The sequence below is a fragment of the Symphalangus syndactylus genome, chromosome 13 (genome assembly GCF_028878055.3).
Source record: "Symphalangus syndactylus isolate Jambi chromosome 13, NHGRI_mSymSyn1-v2.1_pri, whole genome shotgun sequence".
NCBI lineage: Eukaryota > Metazoa > Chordata > Mammalia > Primates > Hylobatidae > Symphalangus > Symphalangus syndactylus.
Genome location: NC_072435.2, coordinates 107,703,768 through 107,723,987, shown reverse-complemented (window position 1 = coordinate 107,723,987; position 20,220 = coordinate 107,703,768). Strand labels below are relative to the sequence as shown.

At 44.1% G+C, this 20,220-nt stretch overlaps 1 protein-coding gene across 2 annotated transcripts in view; it reads left to right on the top strand.

Moving 5' to 3' along the window:
* The window catches only part of NAA25 (N-alpha-acetyltransferase 25, NatB auxiliary subunit), an 84,749-nt gene that overhangs the window by 3,834 nt on the left and 60,695 nt on the right, over nt 1-20,220 (top strand). The window contains exons 2-4 of one of the 2 annotated variants that reach the window (XM_055238702.2): nt 13,036-13,121; nt 15,292-15,430; nt 18,668-18,786. In XM_055238702.2, the coding sequence (XP_055094677.1) occupies nt 13,036-13,121; nt 15,292-15,430; nt 18,668-18,786 (344 nt within the window). Of the gene's footprint in view, nt 1-13,035; nt 13,122-15,291; nt 15,431-18,667; nt 18,787-20,220 lie in introns of those variants that run through there. The other variant, XM_055238704.2, reaches the window with a different exon arrangement.

Below are 20,220 nucleotides of genomic sequence, written 5' to 3'. Positions count from 1 at the left end.
GGAATAGCTTTTCTGTGTGCATAGATTTGAAACATCTTCCCAGTGCATCTCACATTACTAATAAGTTTGGGTATTGCATTTTTCATTTTTGAAAACCTCCACCCATGACCTTACTGGAACCCATACTTGATTATTTGGTCTCCTTTTGCTAAAATTATTCTCTTTTGCTACGTAGTTGCCAGCAGATTTTGTACTCTTGTGTGACTTGGTAAGCCCCAGTGCCTTCTTTCATTATTTTTTTGAGACAGGATCTGGCTCTGTCACGCAGGCTGGAGTGTCTTGGCTCACTGTAACCTCCACTTCCCAGGCTCAAGTCATCCATCCACCTCAGCCTCCTGAGTACTGGGACTGCAGGCGGGCACCACCACGCCCGGCTAATTTTTGTATTTTTTGTAGAGACAAGATTTCACCATGTTGTTCAGGCTAGTCTCGAACTCCTGAGCTCAAGCAGTCTGCCTGCCTTGGTCTCCCAAAGTGCTGGGGTTACAGTCGTGAGCCACCGCGCCCTGCCCATTATTATTATTATTATTTTTAGAAGGAGTCTTGCTCTGTCACCCATACTGGAATGCAGTGGCGTGATCTTGGCTCACTGCAACCTCCGCTTCCTGGGTTCAAGCAATTCTCTGCCTCAGCCCCCTAAGTAGCTGGGTTACAGGCACCCACCACCATGCCCTGCTAATTTTTGTTGTTTGTTTGTTTGTTTTTGAGATGGAGTCTCACTCTGTCTCCCAGGCTGGAGTGCAGTGGCGTGATCTCTGCTCACTGCAAGCTCCACCTCCCGGGTTCACGCCATTCTCCTGCCTCAGCCTCCTGAGTAGCTGGGAACACAGGCGCCCGCCACCACGCCCGGTTAATTTTTTGTATTTTTAGTAGAGACGGGGTTTCACCACATTGGCCAGGCTGGTCTTGAACTCCTGACCATGTGGTCCACTCGCCTCAGCCTTCCAAAGTGCTGGGATTACAGGCGTGAGCCACTCCGCCTGGCCCCATTATTCTTAATTTTAAAATGTTTTCAGTGGTTATGGATTAGGGAAGCGAAGGGATGGAGGGAGATAATAAATATTTGACTCCGTTTTGCTATGCAGCCTCCTCTACCCCATACTTTTATTTATTTATTTATTTATTTATTTATCTTTCTTTTTTTCTTTTTTGTTTTTAATTTCACCCTCGCATTTTTAAATAATTGGAAGTGGAATTGATGGTCAGGTATGGCACTTAATAAATTTTTTTTTTTTTTTTTTTTGAGATAGAGTCTCGCTCTGTCGCCCAGGCTGGAGTGCAGTGGCGCGATCTCGGCTCACTGCAAGCTCCGCCTCCTGGGTTCACGCCATTCTCCTGCCTCAGCCTCCCGCGTAGCTGGGACTACAGGAGGCCGTTACCACGCCTGGCTAATTTTTTGTACTTTTTAGTAGAGACGGGGTTTCACTGTGTTAGCCAGGATGGTCTCCATCTCCTGACCTTGTGATCCGCCTGCCTCGGCCTCCCAAAGTGCTGGGATTACAGGCGTGAGCCACCGCGTCCGGCCGGCACTTAATAAATTTGTATAGAATATGGGAATTGCTAGGTCAGCAAATTGCATAATAGAATAGAGAAAGTTCAAAATAGAAAAAATGTTTGCATAGTCTTTAGAATATACACACATACACAGGCATGAGATCCCTTGTTTTAATATGTCATACTGACCTGCAGTCTTGGATTAGCCTGGATCAGGTGTAAGATATTTTCCAGTGTGTCTGCCCGGTGACAGTCACTTTTTGCTGAGTTAGGACATTTCTCTTGGGTGCCTGGCTCAGGTAATTATTCTACTATAGTTCATAGTTTAGGAGTTCCTGACCCCGGGATGGTGTATGATACTGGTCTGTGGCCTGTTAGGAAATGGGCCGCACAGCAGGAGGTGAGCAGCAGGGTGTTGTGGGGGAGAGCATTACTGCCTGAGCCCCGCCTCCTGTCAGATCAGCTCTTAGGAGTAGGAGCACAAACCCTGTTGTGAACTGTGCATGTGAGGAATCCAGGTTGGCGCTCCTTATGAGAATCTAACTAATGCCTGATATCTGAGGTGGAATAGTTTTATCCCAAAACCATCCCTCCCTGCCATCTGTGGAAAAATTGTCTTTCATGAAATCGGTCCCTGGTGCCAGAAAGGTTGGGGACCACTGCTCTAGTTCATAAATGAAAACTCGCAGGTCCTCAATCAAAAGTGGTATTTATTCTGACCTCCCCTTGGACAGTGTGGTAGCTTTGCGAGTCTGGTCCTATTTTGCCTCAGAAGTGACAGGGTACCTTGGTAAGTGAAGACTATCTTGCCTTTCTGTAGAAAAGTCACTTGGCACAACCTATTTTTTTCCATTCTGAAAATATGACCATTTAAAAAGCCCTGACTTACTAGAACTTCTCTCAATGAATCTAGAACTTCCATCACTATCGGATGGCTGAGACCACCTCTGCCATACCAAAACCTTGCTCATAACCAAACAGTCCCTGTTGGTCTTTTGCCCTGGACCTGTGACATTCTGGACTATTTTTGTGTTCAGTTTTGGCCAAGTGTAACAAGCATACAAGGCTGGGCACAGTGGTTTGGCTGGGCGAGGTGGCTCATGCTTGTAATCCCAGCACTTTGGGAGGCCGAGGTGGGTGGGTTGCCTGAGGCCAGGAGTTCGAGACTAGCCTGGCCAAAATGGCAAAACCCCATCGCTACTAAAAATACAAAAATTAGCCAGGTGTGGTGGCAGGCGCCTGTAACCCCACCTACTCAGGAGGCCGAGGCAGGAGAATCACTTGAACCCAGGAGGCGGAGGCTGCAGTGAGCTGAGATTGTGCTACTGTACTCCAGCCTGGGGGACAGAGCGAGACTTCATCTCAAAAAAATAAAAAATAGGGCTCAGCTGTATTTTTAGATATAGAATAGTGGCTCACACCTGTAATCCTAACACTTTGGGAAGCCGAGGCCGGCGGATCATGAGGTCAAGAGTTTGAGACCAGTCTCGCCGACATAGTGAAACTCCGTCTCTACTAAAAATATACAAAAAATTAGCCGGGTGTGGTAGTGTGCACCTGTAATTCCAGCTACTCGGAAGGCTGAGGCAAGAGAATCGCATGAACCCAGGAGGCGGAGGTTGCAGTGAGCCGAGATCACGCTATTGCACTCCAGCCTGGGCTCCAGTGCGAGACTGCATTGTGGGGGGCAGAGGGGACAGCTAGTGTGGTGGTGCATGCTTGAACCCAGGAACTCCAAGCTGCAGTGAGCTGAGATCGTGCCACTGCACTCCAGCCTGGGCAACAGAGCAAGATTCTATGTCAAAACAAATAAACAAAAAACTCTTCTGCTGTCTTAGCTGAATAATTCAAACAAACGAGAAACCCTGACCTAGACTTTTAAACTGAAAATGAAGGTTTTAATGCACAAAAATATTCTTAGATGAATACATAGATTAGAGGGTAGTTGTTGAAACATAGGGCAAGATGAAGAGATTAGTACATTTCTTTTTTTTTCTGTTTTTGGAGCCAAGGTCTTGCTGTGTTTTCCAGGCTGCAGTGCAGTGATGTGAACGTGGCTCACTGCAGCTTCAACCTCCTGAGCTCAAGCGATCATCCCGCCTCAGCCCCTGGAGTAGCTGGCACTGCAGGCACATGCCACCATGCCTGGCTAGTTTTTTAAATTTTTATTTTATTTTTTTTTGAGATGGAGTTTCACTCTTGTCGCCCAGGCTGGAGTGCAATGGTGCGATCTCAGCTCGCTGCAACCTCCACCTCCTGGGTGGATCAGTTGAGTCCAGGAGTTTCAGACCAGCCTGGCCAACATGGTGAAACCCCGTCTCTACTAAAAATACAAAAAAATTAGCTGGGCATGGTGATGCACGCCTGTAATCCTAGCTACTCGGGAGGCTGAGGCAAGAGAATAGCTTGAACCCAGGAGGTGGAGGATGCAGTGAGCCGGGTTTGCACCATTGCACCGCAGCCTGGGTGACAAAGCTAGACTCTGTCTCAAAAAAAAAAAAAAGTTGAAAGGATTTGGAAAAAATCTAATTTAGTAGCTGGTAGCCATCACTAATCATTGGTTCTTTGAACTTCCTGTTGTGATGACTTTGTGTCATCTTTTTTTTTTTTTTTTTTTTGAGATGGATTTTTTGAGATGCAGTCTCACTCTGTCACCTGGGCTGGAGTGCAATGGCACAATCTCCACTCACTGCAACCTCCGCCTCCTGGGTTCAAGTGATTCTCCTGCCTCAGCCTCCCAAGTAGCTGAGATTACAAGCACCTGCCACCACACCTGGCTAAATTTTTGTATCGTTAGTAGAGATGGGATTTCACCATGTTGGTCAGGCTGGTCTTGAACTCCTGACCTCAAGCAATCCACCTTCCTCGGCCTCCCAAACTGCTGGGATTACAGGCATGAGCCACCGCACCCGGCCTGTATTATCGTATATATATATCTTCCATTTTTCTAACAGACTGCCCTTTTTCTTCCCCCATACAATTTGTTCATTTATGCATTCCTTCATTCAACATTTATTGAGGGCCTGATAAGTGTTAGGCACAATATAGATGCAGGGAATGAGTACTAAACAGCACAGACATAGTTTCTGCTTTCAAGGAGCTTATCTCCTTGAAATGACAGTACACATCACCATTACAGTTGTGTTAAGGGATTTGAAGGAATAGGACAGTTTGCCATGAGAGCATACAATAGGGGCATTTGGACTGTTGGGGTCAGGTCAAGAAAAGGTTTCCTGTGGAAATGATGTTTTACTTTGGACATGAAGGGAGAACCAGGGTTAGGCAAAGAGATGGGGAGAGGGTGGTGAAGACCCTGAGAAAAGGAGCTTGGTCCACTTGAGGATGTAAGCAAAGGCTTGTGCAGTTGGAATGAAGAGATGAGTGAGGAAGTGAGATGAGGCTGGGGTGGGCAGTGACTCAGCTTTGTAATCCATTTTAAGGATATTGAAATTTGTTTTAAAGACAGTGGAATCAGGCTGGGCGCGGTGGCTGATGCCTGTAATCCTAGCACTTTGGGAGGCCCAGGCAGGTGGATCACGAGGTTAGGAGATCGAGACTATCCTGGTAACACGGTGAAACCCCGTCTCCACTAAAAATACAAAAAAAATTCTCCGGGCTTGGTGGCGGGTGCCTGTAGGCCCAGCTACTCCGGAGGCTGAGGTAGGAGAATGGCATGAGCCCGGGAGGCGGAACATGCAGCAAGCCGAGATCGAGCCACTGCACTCCAGCCTGGGCGACAGAGCAAGACCCCATCTCAAAAAAAAAAAAAAAAAAAAAGACAGTAGAATCAATACCTGTGAAAAGTAAGAAAAAGACAGTGGATGACATTGAAAGGATTTAACCAGAGGAGTAGAGTGATAAGGTGTGCATGTAAAAAAGATAGCTCTGAATACTGTGTGGGAAATAAACCTTTAAACTAAAAGGGAAGCAAGGCCAGGTGCGGTGGCTCACGCCTGTAATCCCAGCACTTTGGGAGGCTGAGGCAGGAGGATCACGAGGTCAGGAGATCGAGACCATCCTGGCCAACATGGTGAAACCCCGTCTCTACTAAAATACAAAAAAATTAGCCAGGCGTGGTGGCGCACGCCTGTAGTCCCAGCTACTCAGGAGGCTGATGCAGGAGAATCACTTGAACCTGGAAGGCGGAGGTTGCAGTGAGCCGAGATCGTGCCACTGCACTCCAGCCTGGTGACAGAGCAAGACTCTGTCATAAATAAATAAGTACATAAATAAATAGGAGGCAAATGTAGGATGGGTCGGTCAGTTAGGAGGCATTATTCATTTTTAGGTTCATCATTGTCCCTTGCAATCTTGCACATGGTAGGTATTTAACAAAGGCTTGCTGACTGAAGGAATGTGTCTTCTGTAATTTGTATTCTTGGTAAAAGCAAGGCTCCTATTCTCCAACTTTTAGAATTTTTAAGTAAAGGATATTGTGTTTAAAGATGGAGCGCTCTTCTATTTAGCGTTTTTCTAAGTTGGGGCAATATCTTTAATAGTCTCTGAAATTCTTGTAGGAAGTGGAAACTGAGCATATTATTTCAGCTGCTAAGGAGACCATTCATGGCAGCTGCAAGAACATGCAGATTAAAAACGTTCCTTTTTATTTGCAAAATTGATACTTTTCCTACTGTCAGTATCCATCCCTTAGTAAGATTGGATGAACAAATCCCAGGACCTCTTCTCCAGGGCATGTGGACAGCAGGCCTGCATGTGTCCAGGCCTGCTGCTGCCTGCATCTCCAAGGACTAGTAGCTTCTTTGGGAAGTGTTACCTCAGGAGTGCAGCTTGTGCATTCATTCAACAAATTTTGATAGTGTCTTGCCAATGATTTATCCCAGTTCTTCCCAAATTTCTATTGTTCTTTTACCTAATCTCATTATTTTAGCTGCTTTATAGTATTATCTGTGCTATCACTTAATATTTTTCTCCAAGGTGACTTTTAAAATTAAATTTATTTTTTAATCTATATTATTGCTGTGAGTGGAAAACCTGTATCACTTGCTCTAGGAAAATAAAACTATAAAAGTAAAGTACAATGAAAACTAAACAATGTTATTAACCAGATTCTGATACTTGTGAAACTTCAGGACCTACTCCTTCCTTCTGGAAAAAAAAAAAAAGGCCGAGTGCGACGGCTCATGCCTATAATCCCAGCACTTTGGGAGGCCAAGGCAGACGGATCACGAGGTCAAGAGATTGAGACCATCCTGGCCAACAGGAAACCTCGTCTCTACTAAAGATACAAAAAAAATTAGCTGGGTGTGGTGGTGCTCGCCTGTAGTCCCAGCTACTCAGGAGGCTGAGGCAGGAGAATTGCTTGAATCCAGGAGGTGGAGGTTGCAGTGAGTCGAGATCATGCCACTGCACTTCAGCCTGGCGACAGAGTGAGACTCTGTCTCCAAAAAAAAAAAAAAAAGATACTAGCAATTTTTAGAGAAATAGTAGGCTAGCACCAAACTGACACTTTCTCCTTAATGTAAAGGAAGTATTAGAAAAGAGATTAGGGCCAGGCGTGGTGGCTCACGCCTGTAATCTCAGCACAATCCCAGTTGAACCTGGGAGGTGGAGGTTGCAGTGAGCGGAGATCACACAACTGCACTCTAGCCTGGGCAACAGAGCGAGTCTCAAAAAAAAAAAAAAAAAGAAAGAGATTGACTTTTTCACTGTGAGTATTATCTACGGCTGTCTGCAAGGACTAAAAACATTTCATTTGGAATGGCACTCACCCATGCTTTGGAAAATACTGCTGTAACCAGTACATCTTATTGTTTCCATTGCCTGATCTGTGGATGGCTGATTTTGGCTGACTCCTATTATTAAGGGAACAGCACCATTCCTCATGGCCAAACTACAATTCCCCTTGAGTAGCTTTTTAAAAAGACTTACTAAGAAGACAGACTTAGGATATCGTTTTTATTGGCTTGTTTTCTCCAAGGACTACTTAACTTATATTACAGATTTAGTAATGTAAAATGAAAATAAACTTTCCCAAGAGACTTAGCAGCTAATTAGTCACACTCTCCTAGGTCCAGGAAAGGGGAGCCTGATACCTGGCTGAATGTGGTAAAGTGTTTTAAACTCTTTCAGGTGAAGAAACAATCTCTTCCAGCGCAAGACGGTTACTGTAAATCCTTGTGGGAGCTAAGGCAAGAGTGTAGTGCCCCAGGACCTGATGGAAATGAGAAAGTTGTCAGGACCTGAAGCTTCTTTCTCAGTTCTGTGTCTATTCATTTCTCTGCTTTTTTGGAGGGGGGGGTGGGGGGATGGAGTCTTGCTCTGTCGCCAGGCTGGAATGCAGTGGCACAATCTCAGCTCACTGCAACCTCCGCCTCCCGGGTTCAAGTGATTCTCATGCATCAGCCTCCCAAGTAGCTGGGATTACAGGCGTGCGCCACCACGCCCAGCTAATTTTTGTACTTTTTTTGGTAGAGATGGGTTTTCACCATGTTGGCCAGGCTGGTCTCGAACTCCTGACCTCAAGGGATCCGTCCGCCTCTGCCTCCCAAAGTGCTGGAATTACAGGCGTGAGCCGCCGGGCCTGCTGGGTTCTTCAGACTGTTTTTTCCTGCTTACTCATCAACTTACCCAGAACCCAACATGTTGACTTTTGTAGCCACACCAAGCTGTGGCTGGAGAAGGGAGGGGTCATTAGCCTCACCCCATAAGCTTAATCTCTCTGGATTTTCCAATAAAGGTAATTGACATTTTTCATTTTTATATAAATGCTATGTGAATAAAGAGTCAAGAGACAACTCTTTTTTTTTTTTTTTTTTTTTGAGACGGAGTCTCGCTCTGTCTCCCAGGCTGGAGTGCAGTGGCGCAATCTCGGCTCACTGCAAGCTCCACCTCCCAGGTTCAAGCCATTCTCCTGCCTCAGCCTCCCGAGTACCCGAGTAGCTGGGACTACAGGTGCCCGCCACCACGCCCGGCTAATTTTTTGTATTTTTAGTAGAGATGGGGTTTCACCGTGTTAGCCAGGATGGTCTCGATCTCCTGACCTCGTGATCCCCCCGCCTCAGCTTCCCAAAGTGCTGGGATTACAGGCGTGAGCCCCCGTGCCCAGCTGAGACAACTCTTTTTCTTTGCTGCACATCAATCAACTTGCATCCCCGAAAGTGCCTTCAAAATAGAAATTCTGGAGCTGCCACTGGTAAACTCAGACTTAAAATTTTTAAGATTTTCCAACTGAGGTTCCTTGTAACTTACTGACTCTGGCTTTCAGTGTTAGAGAGTACCAGGAAGAAACTTGATTTACCCACCTTGGATCAAATGTCCACCCTGGGGTGGGCTGCAGTTACATGGTCTAGACATGGTCATCTAGTCCTACCCCTTTAGCAGGGGCACTGGAAACCATTTCCAGACAAGAGGGCATGGGCAAGTAGGTACATTATATTAGAACATCGTCAACTACAGAGGGGAAGGGAAAAATACCCTTATGGTCCTAACCTCTGGTCTGATCCATTTATGGGCAGACCTTCAGAGATGGGTCTCATCAAATATGTTTAACCTTTGAGAAGGCTTCAAGATAGGTTCTATGAACCTGGAACCTTGCAGGACCACTGAGTCAGCAGTGACTTTGAACTGACTCAAAATGAGATCAGCATCAAGTTATGAGGAAGAGAGGGTGTCGTTTATTGAACTGGTTTATCTTTGTCAGATAGTTTATAAGGACAAATGATGGGCTGTCACCTCAGGTAAGGATTTAAGAAAACTGGTATTAGATGTTTAGGTATTTAGGCCAAGATTATGTGCTTTTAGATTTCTGTGATTCTCCAATGCCTCTCCAGAATATTAGGTCTTTGGCCTTCCTCTCTAAATTGTGATTCCCTACAGAGTAAGTCTTCTTATCTTTTTACCTAGCATTATTGGTGCTCATCAATATTAAATGCATTAAGTGCATTGAACTCATGCATTCATGAGACTAAGTTTTAGTTAAGTGTTCATTGCAGAAAAATTTAAACCGTATAGTAAAATGACAGTTTATTTCTGTTCTGTGGGACACTCCGAGCCACCAGGGTCATAGATTATTTTAAGTTGTCTGTGCCTTTGCTGATATGGAACCTTGATGAGCAAAGAGGAACCTGGTAGTGGTAGAGGATTGTGAACTGGCCTGTGTTCAGTCATCTTTGTATATTTAGAATTGACAGCTACTGTACTGTTTCCCATTTATAACACTTCTCATTTTTCTTCTCTGGAAATGAGTCTTTGCTTTTGTTAGACTTTTTTTTTTTTTTTTTTTTTTTTTTTTTTTGAGACGGAGTCTCGCTCTGTCTCCCAGGCTGGAGTGCAGTGGCGCAGTCTCGGCTCACTGCAAGCTCCACCTCCCGGGTTCACGCCGTTCTCCTGCCTCAGCCTCTCCGAGTAGCTAGGACTACAGGCGCCCGCCACCACGCCCGGCTAATTTTTTTTGTATTTTTAGTAGAGACGGGGTTTCACCGTAGTCTCGATCTCCTGATCTCATGATCCACCTGCCTCGGCCTCCCAAAGTGCTGGGATTACAAGCGTGAGTCACCGCGCCCGGCCTGTTAGACTTTTTAAAATAATTAATAGATTGTTTTTGGAGCATAAAACTGCTTTATGGTTTACAGAAAAATGAGTAGAAAGTACAGAGTTCCCAAATACTCTCTCCCCATCCCCATGGTTTCCCTTATTATTAACAACTTGGATTCATATATGTTTGTTACCATTGCTGAGCCAACATGATACATAATTGTTAATTAAAATCCATAAATAGTTTAGGCTTCATTCTTTGTGTTGTGTATTCTGTGGGTTTCACAAATGTATGAAGACATATATCCACCATTACAGTATTATACAGAATGTGTCAGTGCCCTAAAAATCCTCTGTGCTCCACCTATCCATCCCAACCTCCATCCTCTGTCAACCATGGATGATTTTACTATCTGTATAGTTTTTCACCTTTTCCAGAATGCCATGTAGGAGTTATATAGTATATAGCCTCTTCAGATTGGGTTTTTTTCCCTTAGCAATATGAATATAGGGTTCCTCCATGTCTTTTTTTTTTTCTTTCTCTCTGTCTTTTGTGCTTAATAGCTCATTTCTTGTTTTTTTTTTTTTTTTTTTTTGAGACAAGGTCTTGCTCTGCCAGCCAGAATGGAGTGCAGTAGTGCAGTCATAGCTCACTGCAGCCTCTACCTCCTGAGCTCAAGCAAACCTCCCAAGTAGCTGGGACTATAGGCATGCGCCACCATACCTGACAAATTCTTTAATTTTTTTTTTTTTTTTTAGTCGGAGTCTCACTCTGTCACCCAGGCTGGAGTGCAGTGGCGCGATCTCGGCTCACTGCAAGCTCCACCTCCCAGGTTCACGCCATTCTCCTGCCTCAACCTCACGAGTAGCTGGGACTACAGGCGCCCACCACCATGCCTGGCTAATTTTTTGTATTTTTAGTAGAGATGAGGTTTCACCATGTTAGCCAGGATGCTCTCGATCTCCTGACCTCGTGATCCGCCCGCCTTGGCCTCCTAAAGTGCTGGGATTACAGGTGTGAACCACCGTGCCTGGCCAAATTTTTAAATTGTTTCTAGAGATGGAGTCTTGCTGTGTTGCCTGGGCTGGTCTTGTACTTCTGGCCTCAAGTGATCCTCCCGCTTCAGCCTTCCTAAGTGCTGGAATTGCAGGCGTGAGCCACCACACTCAGCCTAACACAATTTTATGGTGGGTCTCCATATTCCTTAAAATTTGAAATGTATCAGCTGGGCATGGGGGCACACGCCTATACTCCCTTCACTTTGGGAGGCTGAGGTGGGCAGATCACTTGAGGTCAGGAGTTCGAGACTAGCCTGGCCAACATAGTGAAACCTTGTCTCTACTAAAAATACAAAATTTAGCTGGGCATGGTGGTGCACACCTGTAATCCCAGCTATTCGGGAGGCTGAGGCAGGAGAATTGCTTGAACTCAGGAGGCAGAGGTTGCAGTGAGTCAAGATCGTGCCATTGCACTCCAGCTTGGGCAACTGAGCAAGACCCTGTCTCAAAAAAAAAAAAAAAAAAAAGTACTGTTTTCCCTACATCCTTGCCTACTCCTGCTATTATTGAAATTCATTCCCTACCTCCCAATCTTACGGGTAAAACTTTCTCTTATTTTTTTCTTCAGCAAATTAGACTTAACTCTGTGGCAAAGTCAGTACTCATTAAATATATTTCATTGAAGGAACATAGTCCACTTGGTAGATTTGAGGCCTGAATACTAGAAAGGCTTCTTTTTTGGTTTTTATTTTAATTTTTAAAAGATTTTAAGGTTTTGGTGACTAAACTCATTAATTATCCATAGATAAAAATATTAATGTCATCTCATCTAAATACGTATAGTCTTGAATCTTCACTAAGGACTACATAGTGTGATTATATTACTTGTAGATGAGAGACGACTATAGGGATGTAAGTTTGTATTCTTTTTTTTTTTTTTTTTTTTTTGAGACAGAGTCACCCTCTGTCGCCTAGGTTGGAGTGCAGTGGTGCCATCTCGGCTCACTGCAAGCTCCTCCTCCTGGGTTCACGCCATTCTCCTGTCTCAGCCTCCCGAGTAGCTGGGACTGCAGGAGCCCGCCACCACGCCTGGCTAATTTTTTGTATTTTTTAGTAGAGACGGGGTTTCACCATGTTAGCCAGGATGGTCTCGATCTCCTGACTTCGTGATCCACCCGCCTCAGCCTCCCAAAGTGCTGGGATAAGTTTGTATTCTCGATTGTCCTAGCCATTTATAGTTAAAATTAGATCCATAATGTTTTTATTTATTCAAAAAAATTTTTAAATTAAAAAAAGGTTTTTTTGAATCAGGGTCTCACTCAGTTGCCCAAACTGAAGTGCAGTGGCATGACCGTGGCTCACACTGTAGCCTCAACTTCCCAGGCTCAAATGATCACCCCACCTCAGCCTCCTGAGTAGCTGGGATTACAGGTGCATGGCAACATGCCTGACTAATTTTTATATTTCTTCTAGAGACAGGGTCTCACTAAGTTGTCAGAGCTGGTCTCGAATTCTTGGGCTCAAGTGATTCACCCACCTTGGCCTCCCAAAGTACTGGGATTACAGGTGTGAGCCACTGCACTGTGCTCATGATGTTTTTATTATTTTGTTTTATTATTATTATTTTGTGTTATTACTTTTTTCTGAGACAGGGTCTTACTGTTTTGCCCAGGCTGGAGTGCAGTGGCATGATCTCAGGTCACTGCAACCTCTGCCTCCCAGGTTCAAGCGATTCTCGTGCCTCAGCCTCCCAAGTACCTGGGGCTACAGGTGTGCATTGCCACTGCCTGGCTAATTTTTGTAGTTTTAGTAGCAACAGGGTTTATCCATGTTGACCAGGCTGATCTCGAACTCCTGGCCTCAAGTGATCCACCTGCCTCGGCCTCCCAGAGTGCTGAGATTACAGGCGTAAGCCACCACGCCCGGCCTCCATGATGTTTTATATAGCAAATTAAGATATTTTCCAAAACATCTCATACCAGTTGGTGCATTTTTTATATTTATTATTGAAGGAATATAATAACTGTCACATAATTTGTTTTTTCATAGATTATCTTGACAATGGTAATAATAAAATGGCAATTCAGCAAGCAGATAAACTGTTGAAGAAACATAAGGATCTTCATTGTGCTAAGGTAACTTCATTTGCCCTTCAGTTACTTACCTGTGGCGGGTTATATTTGTAATTCCTTACCTTAAAGAGAAAGGAGGGCCGGGCGTGGTGGCTCATGCCTGTAATCCCAGTACTTTGGGAGGCCGAGGCAGGCGGATCACGAGGTCAGGAGTTCGAGACCAGCCTGACCAACATGGTGACACCCCATCTCTACTAAAATACAAAAATTAGCCTGGCATGGTGGCGTGTGCCTGTAATCCCAGCTACTCAGTAGGCTGAGGCAGCAGAATCACTTGAACCCAGGAGGTGGAGGTTGCAGTGAGCGGAGATCGCGCCAATGCACTCTAGCCCAGGTGACAGTGAGACTCCGTCTCAAAAAAAGAAAGGATGTTACATCTCTTTAGTGACTATTAGTGTCTTTTGTTTTTGAGGTGGAGTTTCACTCTTATTGCCCAGGCTGGAGTGCAATGGCTTGATCTCAGGTACCACAACCTCTGCCTCCCAGGTTCAAGCGATTCTCCTGGTTTAGCCTCCCGCGTAGTTGGGATTACAGGCATGCGTCACCATGCCCAGCTAATTTTGTATATTTTTTAGTAGAGATGGGGTTTCCCCATGTTGGTCATGCTGGTCTCAAACTCCCGACCTCAGGTGATCTTCCTGCCTCAGCCTGCCAGTGCTGGGGTTACAGGCATGAGCCACTGCGCCCAACTGACTATTTGTGTTTTTTCTCAGTACTTTATAGGTCAATTATTTCCATAGTCACTTACATGCCACAAGTGATACTTCTTTTTTCTTTTCTTTTTTTTTTTTTTTTTTTGAGACGGAATCTTGCTCTGTCGCCCAGGCTGTAGTGCAGTGGCACGATATCGGCTCACTGCAACCTCTGCCTCCCGGGTTCAAGCGATTCTCCTGCCTCAGCCTCCTGAGTAGCTGGGACTACAGGCACGTCCTACCACACCTGGCTAATTTTTTTGTATTTTTAGTAGAGACGGGGTTTCACTGTGTTAGCCAAGATGGTCTCAATCTCCTGACCTCCTGATCTGCCTGCCTCGGCCTCCCAAAGTGCTGGGATTATAGGCATGAGCCACTGTACCTGGCTGTGATATTTCAGTAAAAGCTAGCTGTTTATTTATTTGCATATTACTTACCTAATTTATTTTATTTTGACAGAATCCTTTTAAGCAATATTGTGCACTTTTTTTTTTTGAGGAAAGGTCTCTATTAATCAGGCTGGAGTACAGTAGCACAACCGTGACTCACTACAGCCTTGACCTTCTGGGCTCAAATGATCCTCTCATCTCAGCCTCCTGCATAGCTGGGACTACAGGGTGTACCACCATGCCTGGTTTTTTTTTTTTTTTTTTTTTTTTTGGAGATAGGGTCTCTCTCACTCTGTTGCCTAGGCTGGACTGCAGTGGCATGATCACAGCTTGCTGCAACCTCCGCTTCCCAGGCTCAAGCGATCCTCCTACCTCAGCCTCTCGAGTAGCTGGGACCACAGATGTGCACCACCACACCTGGCTAATATTTAAACTTTTTGTAAAAATGGAATCTCACCATATTGCCTACCTAGGCTAGTCTTGAACTTGTGGGCTCAAGCAATCCTCCTGCCTTGGCCTTCGTAAGTGCTGGGGTTACATTCGTGAGCCATTGCACCTGGCCTGTTTTTCAAATTTTTTCTAGAGATGAGGTCTCACTGTGTTGCCTAGGCTGGTCTGAAAGTTCTGGGCTCAAGTGATCCTCCTGCCTTAGTCTTCCAAAGTGTTATAGGCATGAGTGCACCATGCCAGTCCTATTGTTCACTTTTTTTTTTTTCGAGACAGGATCTCCTTCTGTCGCCCATGCTGGAGTGCCGTGGTGTGATCGACCTCCCGGGCTCGAGCAGTCCTCCCATCTCAACCTGTCAAGTAGCTGGGTGCACACCACCATACCTAGCTAATTTTTTATTTTTTGTAGAGATGGAGTCTCACCACATTGCCCAGGCTGGTCTTGAACTCCTGGGCTCAAGTGATGTGCCTGTCTCAGCCTCCCAAAGTGCCGGGATTACAGATGTGAGCCACCACACCTGGCCTGAAACTAGTATATCAGCAACCTAGGCATACCTTAATACTTGTTCTTTCAGATCGGCTTTCTTTGGTTCATATTTCCTTTTCTGTCCTTTTAAAAACTGATTTTTCTTTTGTTACTATCAGGTTTTAAAGGCAATTGGTTTACAGAGAACTGGAAAGCAAGAGGAAGCCTTTACTCTTGCACAGGAGGTGGCAGCCCTTGAACCCACAGATGACAACTCACTGCAGGCACTGACTATCCTTTACCGGGAGATGCACCGACGTATGTTTCTTTCTTTTCATTGTTTTTCAACTTGAGCTGAACATTTTGGATATTTCTGACTATCTGTTTGCCCTTGTCTGATTTGTCACTCATGATTTGAATGGATGACAGTAGGTAGAATAACGCATTAGCCAGGGTTTGTGAGAACTGTAGATAGATAGTTTACATGCATTAGGATCCTTGAATTGGAATGAGGATTAAAGTGACTTCATTTGTGATATTTTGATTTGCTAATGGGAGGCTTCACCCTTATTTTCACTTTTTAATATGGAAAATTTCAAGCAGACAAAAATAGAATAGAATAATAAACCCCATTGTTCTCATTATTCACCTTCAGCAATTAACACATGGCCCATTTTATTTTGTTTATACCCTTTCCCCTGGCAGATTACTTCAGAGCATATCCTAAGTAGTCCATCGGTTTTTCTGAAATAAAGGTTTTTATTGTTAATTTCTTAAATATTTTATTGTGAAATAATACATATTTTTCATAGTACATATTATACAATAATCTTTTTTATGTAACATATAAGTAAATTTGATGTGTAATAATGAAAACTCATGAACCTACCACCTAATTTAAGAAATGGGGCGTTACCGGGCGTAGTGGCTCACAGCTGTAATCCCAGCACTTTGGATGGCCGAGGCAGGCAGATCATTTGAGGTCAGGAGTTAGAGACCAGCCCGGCCAACATAGTGAAACCTTGTCTCTACTAAAAATACAAAAATTAACTGGGGGTGGTGGTGCGCGCCTGTAATCCCAGCTACTTGGGAAGCTGAGGCAGGAGAATCAAAACTTCCACCTCCTGAGTTCATGCATCCCCTCCTGCCTCGGCTTCCCAGGTAGCTGGGATTACAGGCATGCACCACCATCCCCAGCTAATTTTTGTATTTTTAGTAGAGACGGGTTTCACCATGTTGGCCGGGCTGGTCTCAAACTCCTTACCTCAAGTGATCCACTTGCCTTGGCCTTCCAAAGAGCTGGGATTACAGCCGTGAGCCAAGTGTGCCTGGCCTCCTCAATCAATCTTAATTCTCCTTTTACCTACCAGGAGTTACTTGCTATCCTGAATATTTTTTATTCTCTTGCCTCTCTTTAAATGTTTATTACATTTATTTCTCTTAGTAATACATTATTAGTTTTGCTTAATTTTAAACTTTTGTTAGTGTATCTGTACTATGTATATTCTATGACTTGCATTTTTCATCTAATAGCCAAGTGGCTATAGTTAATCCATTTTCACTACCACAAAATATTTCACTGGGTAATTACATTACAATATCTAGGAGTGGAATTTTCAAGTCATGGGGTAAGTGTATGTTTAGCTTAAAGCAAGATAATGTCAACTTCTTTTATAAATAGAATAGCAGTTTTTGAGTTCTGATTGCTTACATGCTTGTCAACACTTGGTATTCTTTCTCTCTTCATTCATTCAAATAGCTCAGGTTGTAACATTTGGTATTTGTAACCTTAAATATTTTTGCCAATTTCTTTTGAGACAGAGTTTTGCTGTGTTGTCCAGGCTAGTTTTGAACTCCTAGGCTCGAGCAATCCACCTGCCTCAGCCTCCCAAAGTGCTGGGATTATAGGCACGAGGCAATGTGCTCAGCTTCAATTTTGTTTTTAATTTTTACAAAAGATAAAACTTAAGAGTTGAGGTATTATATCTGAGTATTTACAGATTATGTTGATTTAGGGATATGGATTCTTCTCCAGTGTTTTAAAAAAAATCATTTACTCCACAAATATTGGTGGCATGTTTCTCTATGACTGTTATTCTATCAGAGTCAAAGATAAAAAATGCACTTTCAGCCGGGCACGGTGGCTCAAGCCTGTAATCCCAGCACTTTGGGAGGCCGAGGCGGGCGGATCACGAGGTCAGGAGATCGAGACCATCCTGGCTAACACGGTGAAACCCTGTCTCTACTAAAAATACAAAAAATTAGCCGGGCATGTTGGCGGGCGCCTGTAGTCCCAGCTCCTCGGGAGGCTGAGGCAGGAGAATGGCCTGAACCCGGGAGGCGGAGCTTGCAGTGAGCCGAGATCGCGCCACTGCACTCCAGCCTGGGTGACACAGCAAGACTCCGTCTCAAAAAAAAAAAAAAAAAATGCACTTTCAGCCGGGCGTGGTGGCTCACGCCTGTAATCCCAGCACTTCGGGAGGCCGAGATGGGTGGATCACCTGAGGTCGGGAGTTTGAGACTAGCCTGACCAACATGGAGAAACCCCGTCTCTACTAAAAATGCAAAATGAGCCGGGTGTGGTGATGCATGCCTGTAATCCCAGTTACTTGGGAGGCTGAGGCAGGAGAATCACTTGAACTCAGGAGGCAGAGGTTGCGGTGAGCCGAGATCACACCATTGCACTCCAGCCTGGGTAACAAGAGCAAAACAAAACTCTGTCTCAAAATAAAAAAGCACTTTCTGCTGTCATGTCACTCATTGTCTATAAGGGGAAATAGATCACTAGACAGTATACTACATTATGTGTTAATAAATTCTACAGTACAGCCTGGGCAACATGGCAAAACACTGTCTATATAAAAAGTAAGCCAGTTGTGGTGGTATGTGCCTGCAGAACAGCTACTTGGGAGGCTGAGGTCGGAGAATTACCTGAGCTTGAAGGGTCGAGGCTGCAGTGAGCCGTGATTGTGCCATTGCACTCCAGCCTGGGCGACAGAGTGAGAACCTATCTCCAAAAAAAAAAAAAAAAAAAAAAAAAAACTACAATATACTTATTTATATAAGATTCCAAGATGGCAGAGGGAGGCAGTGGTCAAATTGCAGTGGAGAAGCAGAGATGGTGTTCAGAGAAAGTCTTATAGTTCAGCTTACCTTTGAATTGGGTCTTGGCTAATGTTCACTAAGATAAAAGAGAGGAAAGGAGAATTCAGGCAGAGGGAAGAGTGTAGAGGCATAGAGGTATGTATGATACATCCCAGAGAATCTGGTGGAACTACAAATAGTTTGTGGCTACATGATAAAGTGCTGAGGGAAAGAGGAGACAGAGGCCAGATCCTATAAGGTCTTATATGTTGTAAATGCTATGAGAAGGCTTGACCTATTCCATGCTTCATTTAAACACCACCTAACCAAGAGATGAATAATGATTGGATGAGGCAAAGCAGATACTTCTATAATGATAGGAGACATCTATTTCTGCCAAATAGGAAGAACATTAAATGCCATTAGAATGTTCTTGAAGTATAACTTAAATCTTATTTCTCTTTATCTTAGCGGAGTTAGTTACAAAACTTTATGAGGCAGCTGTGAAGAAAGTTCCCAGTAGTGAGGAGTATCACTCTCACCTCTTCATGGCCTATGCCAGAGTGGGTGAATACAAGAAAATGCAACAGGTAATTTGATCCCCAAACCTACTGGGCTATGGGATTTATTATTAGAAGTAAAAGTCTCTTTCTTGTGATTAACTGCACTGGGTATGTGTGTGTGTAGAATTGAATTTATGGATTTTTCTGTGTGGAGGTCAGTCAGTTGTTTTCCTTATGTGTTTAAAGTTGAACTATTATTTAAGATCTTTAAATGTTTTATTTGGGAATAAGTTGATTGTTCTTTTGTGGCCTGATGTTATGTTTTGTTTGGTTTTGGTAATTCAGCTTCAGATTGTCCTACTGCATCAGATTGCTGTTAAATTTTCAGAAAATGGGCAGATATACCAGAGCAAAAAATGAACAACTATGGAAAGAATAACTTTAAAGTTTACATCTAATTTGTAAATTTAAACTGTTGATAGCCTGCTAAGATTTTTAAATCCACCGGGGGAAAATCCTTGTTGCCTGGGATGTTTCTTTTTATTTTTTATTTTTATTTATTTATTTATTTTGGTTTGAGGCAGCTTATTTGGCAGCTACCATATTTTAGATATTCTTTACATACATCTGAAGGATTGGGCACATTTGAATTAGGTTGTGGATAAAGCTAACATCTCAGAGAAATGTAATCAGCATTATTAATTCCATAAATGGCTCTGATGTCAAGCTAGTTTTTTTTTTTTTTTAGAGATGGAGTTTTGCTGTTGCTGCCCAGGCTGGAGTGCAATGGTGCGATCTTGGCTCACCGCAACCTCTGCCTCCTGGGTTCAGGCTATTCTCCTGCCTCAGCCTCCTGAGTAGCTGGGATTACAGGCATGCGCCACTACTCCTGGCTAATTTTGTATTTTTTTTTTTTTTCTTTTTTTTTTTTGAGGCAGAGTCTCGCTGTGTCACCCAGGTTGGAGTGCAGTGGCGCGATCTCGGCTCACTGCAAGCTCCGCCTCCCGGGTTCACGCCATTCTCCTGCCTCAGCCTCTCCGAGTAGCTGGGACTACAGGCGCCCGCCACCACGCCCGGCTAATTTTTTGTATTTTTAGTAGAGACGAGGTTTCACCGTGGTCTCGATCTCCTGACCTCGTGATCCGCCCGCCTCGGCCTCCCAAAGTGCTGGGATTACAAGCGTGAGCCACTGCGCCCGGCCTTAATTTTGTATTTTTAATAGAGGCCGGGTTTCTCCATGTTGGTCAGGCTGGTCTCAAACTCCCGACCTCAGGTGATCTGCCTGCCTCGGCCTCTCAAAGTAGTGGGATTACAGGCATGAGCCACCACACCCAGCCTAAGCTAGTACTTTTTTAGAAATGCTTTCTTTGTGGTATAATATCTTCTGAAGGCAAAATTTTTTGGGTTTTTATCTTATTCTTTACATTAAATATCAAGTTATAACAATAGATAATTTGGGCAGGGTGGCAGATACTATATTAATACAAATTCTTTCTTAAAATCAGTCTCTGTATTTTACAT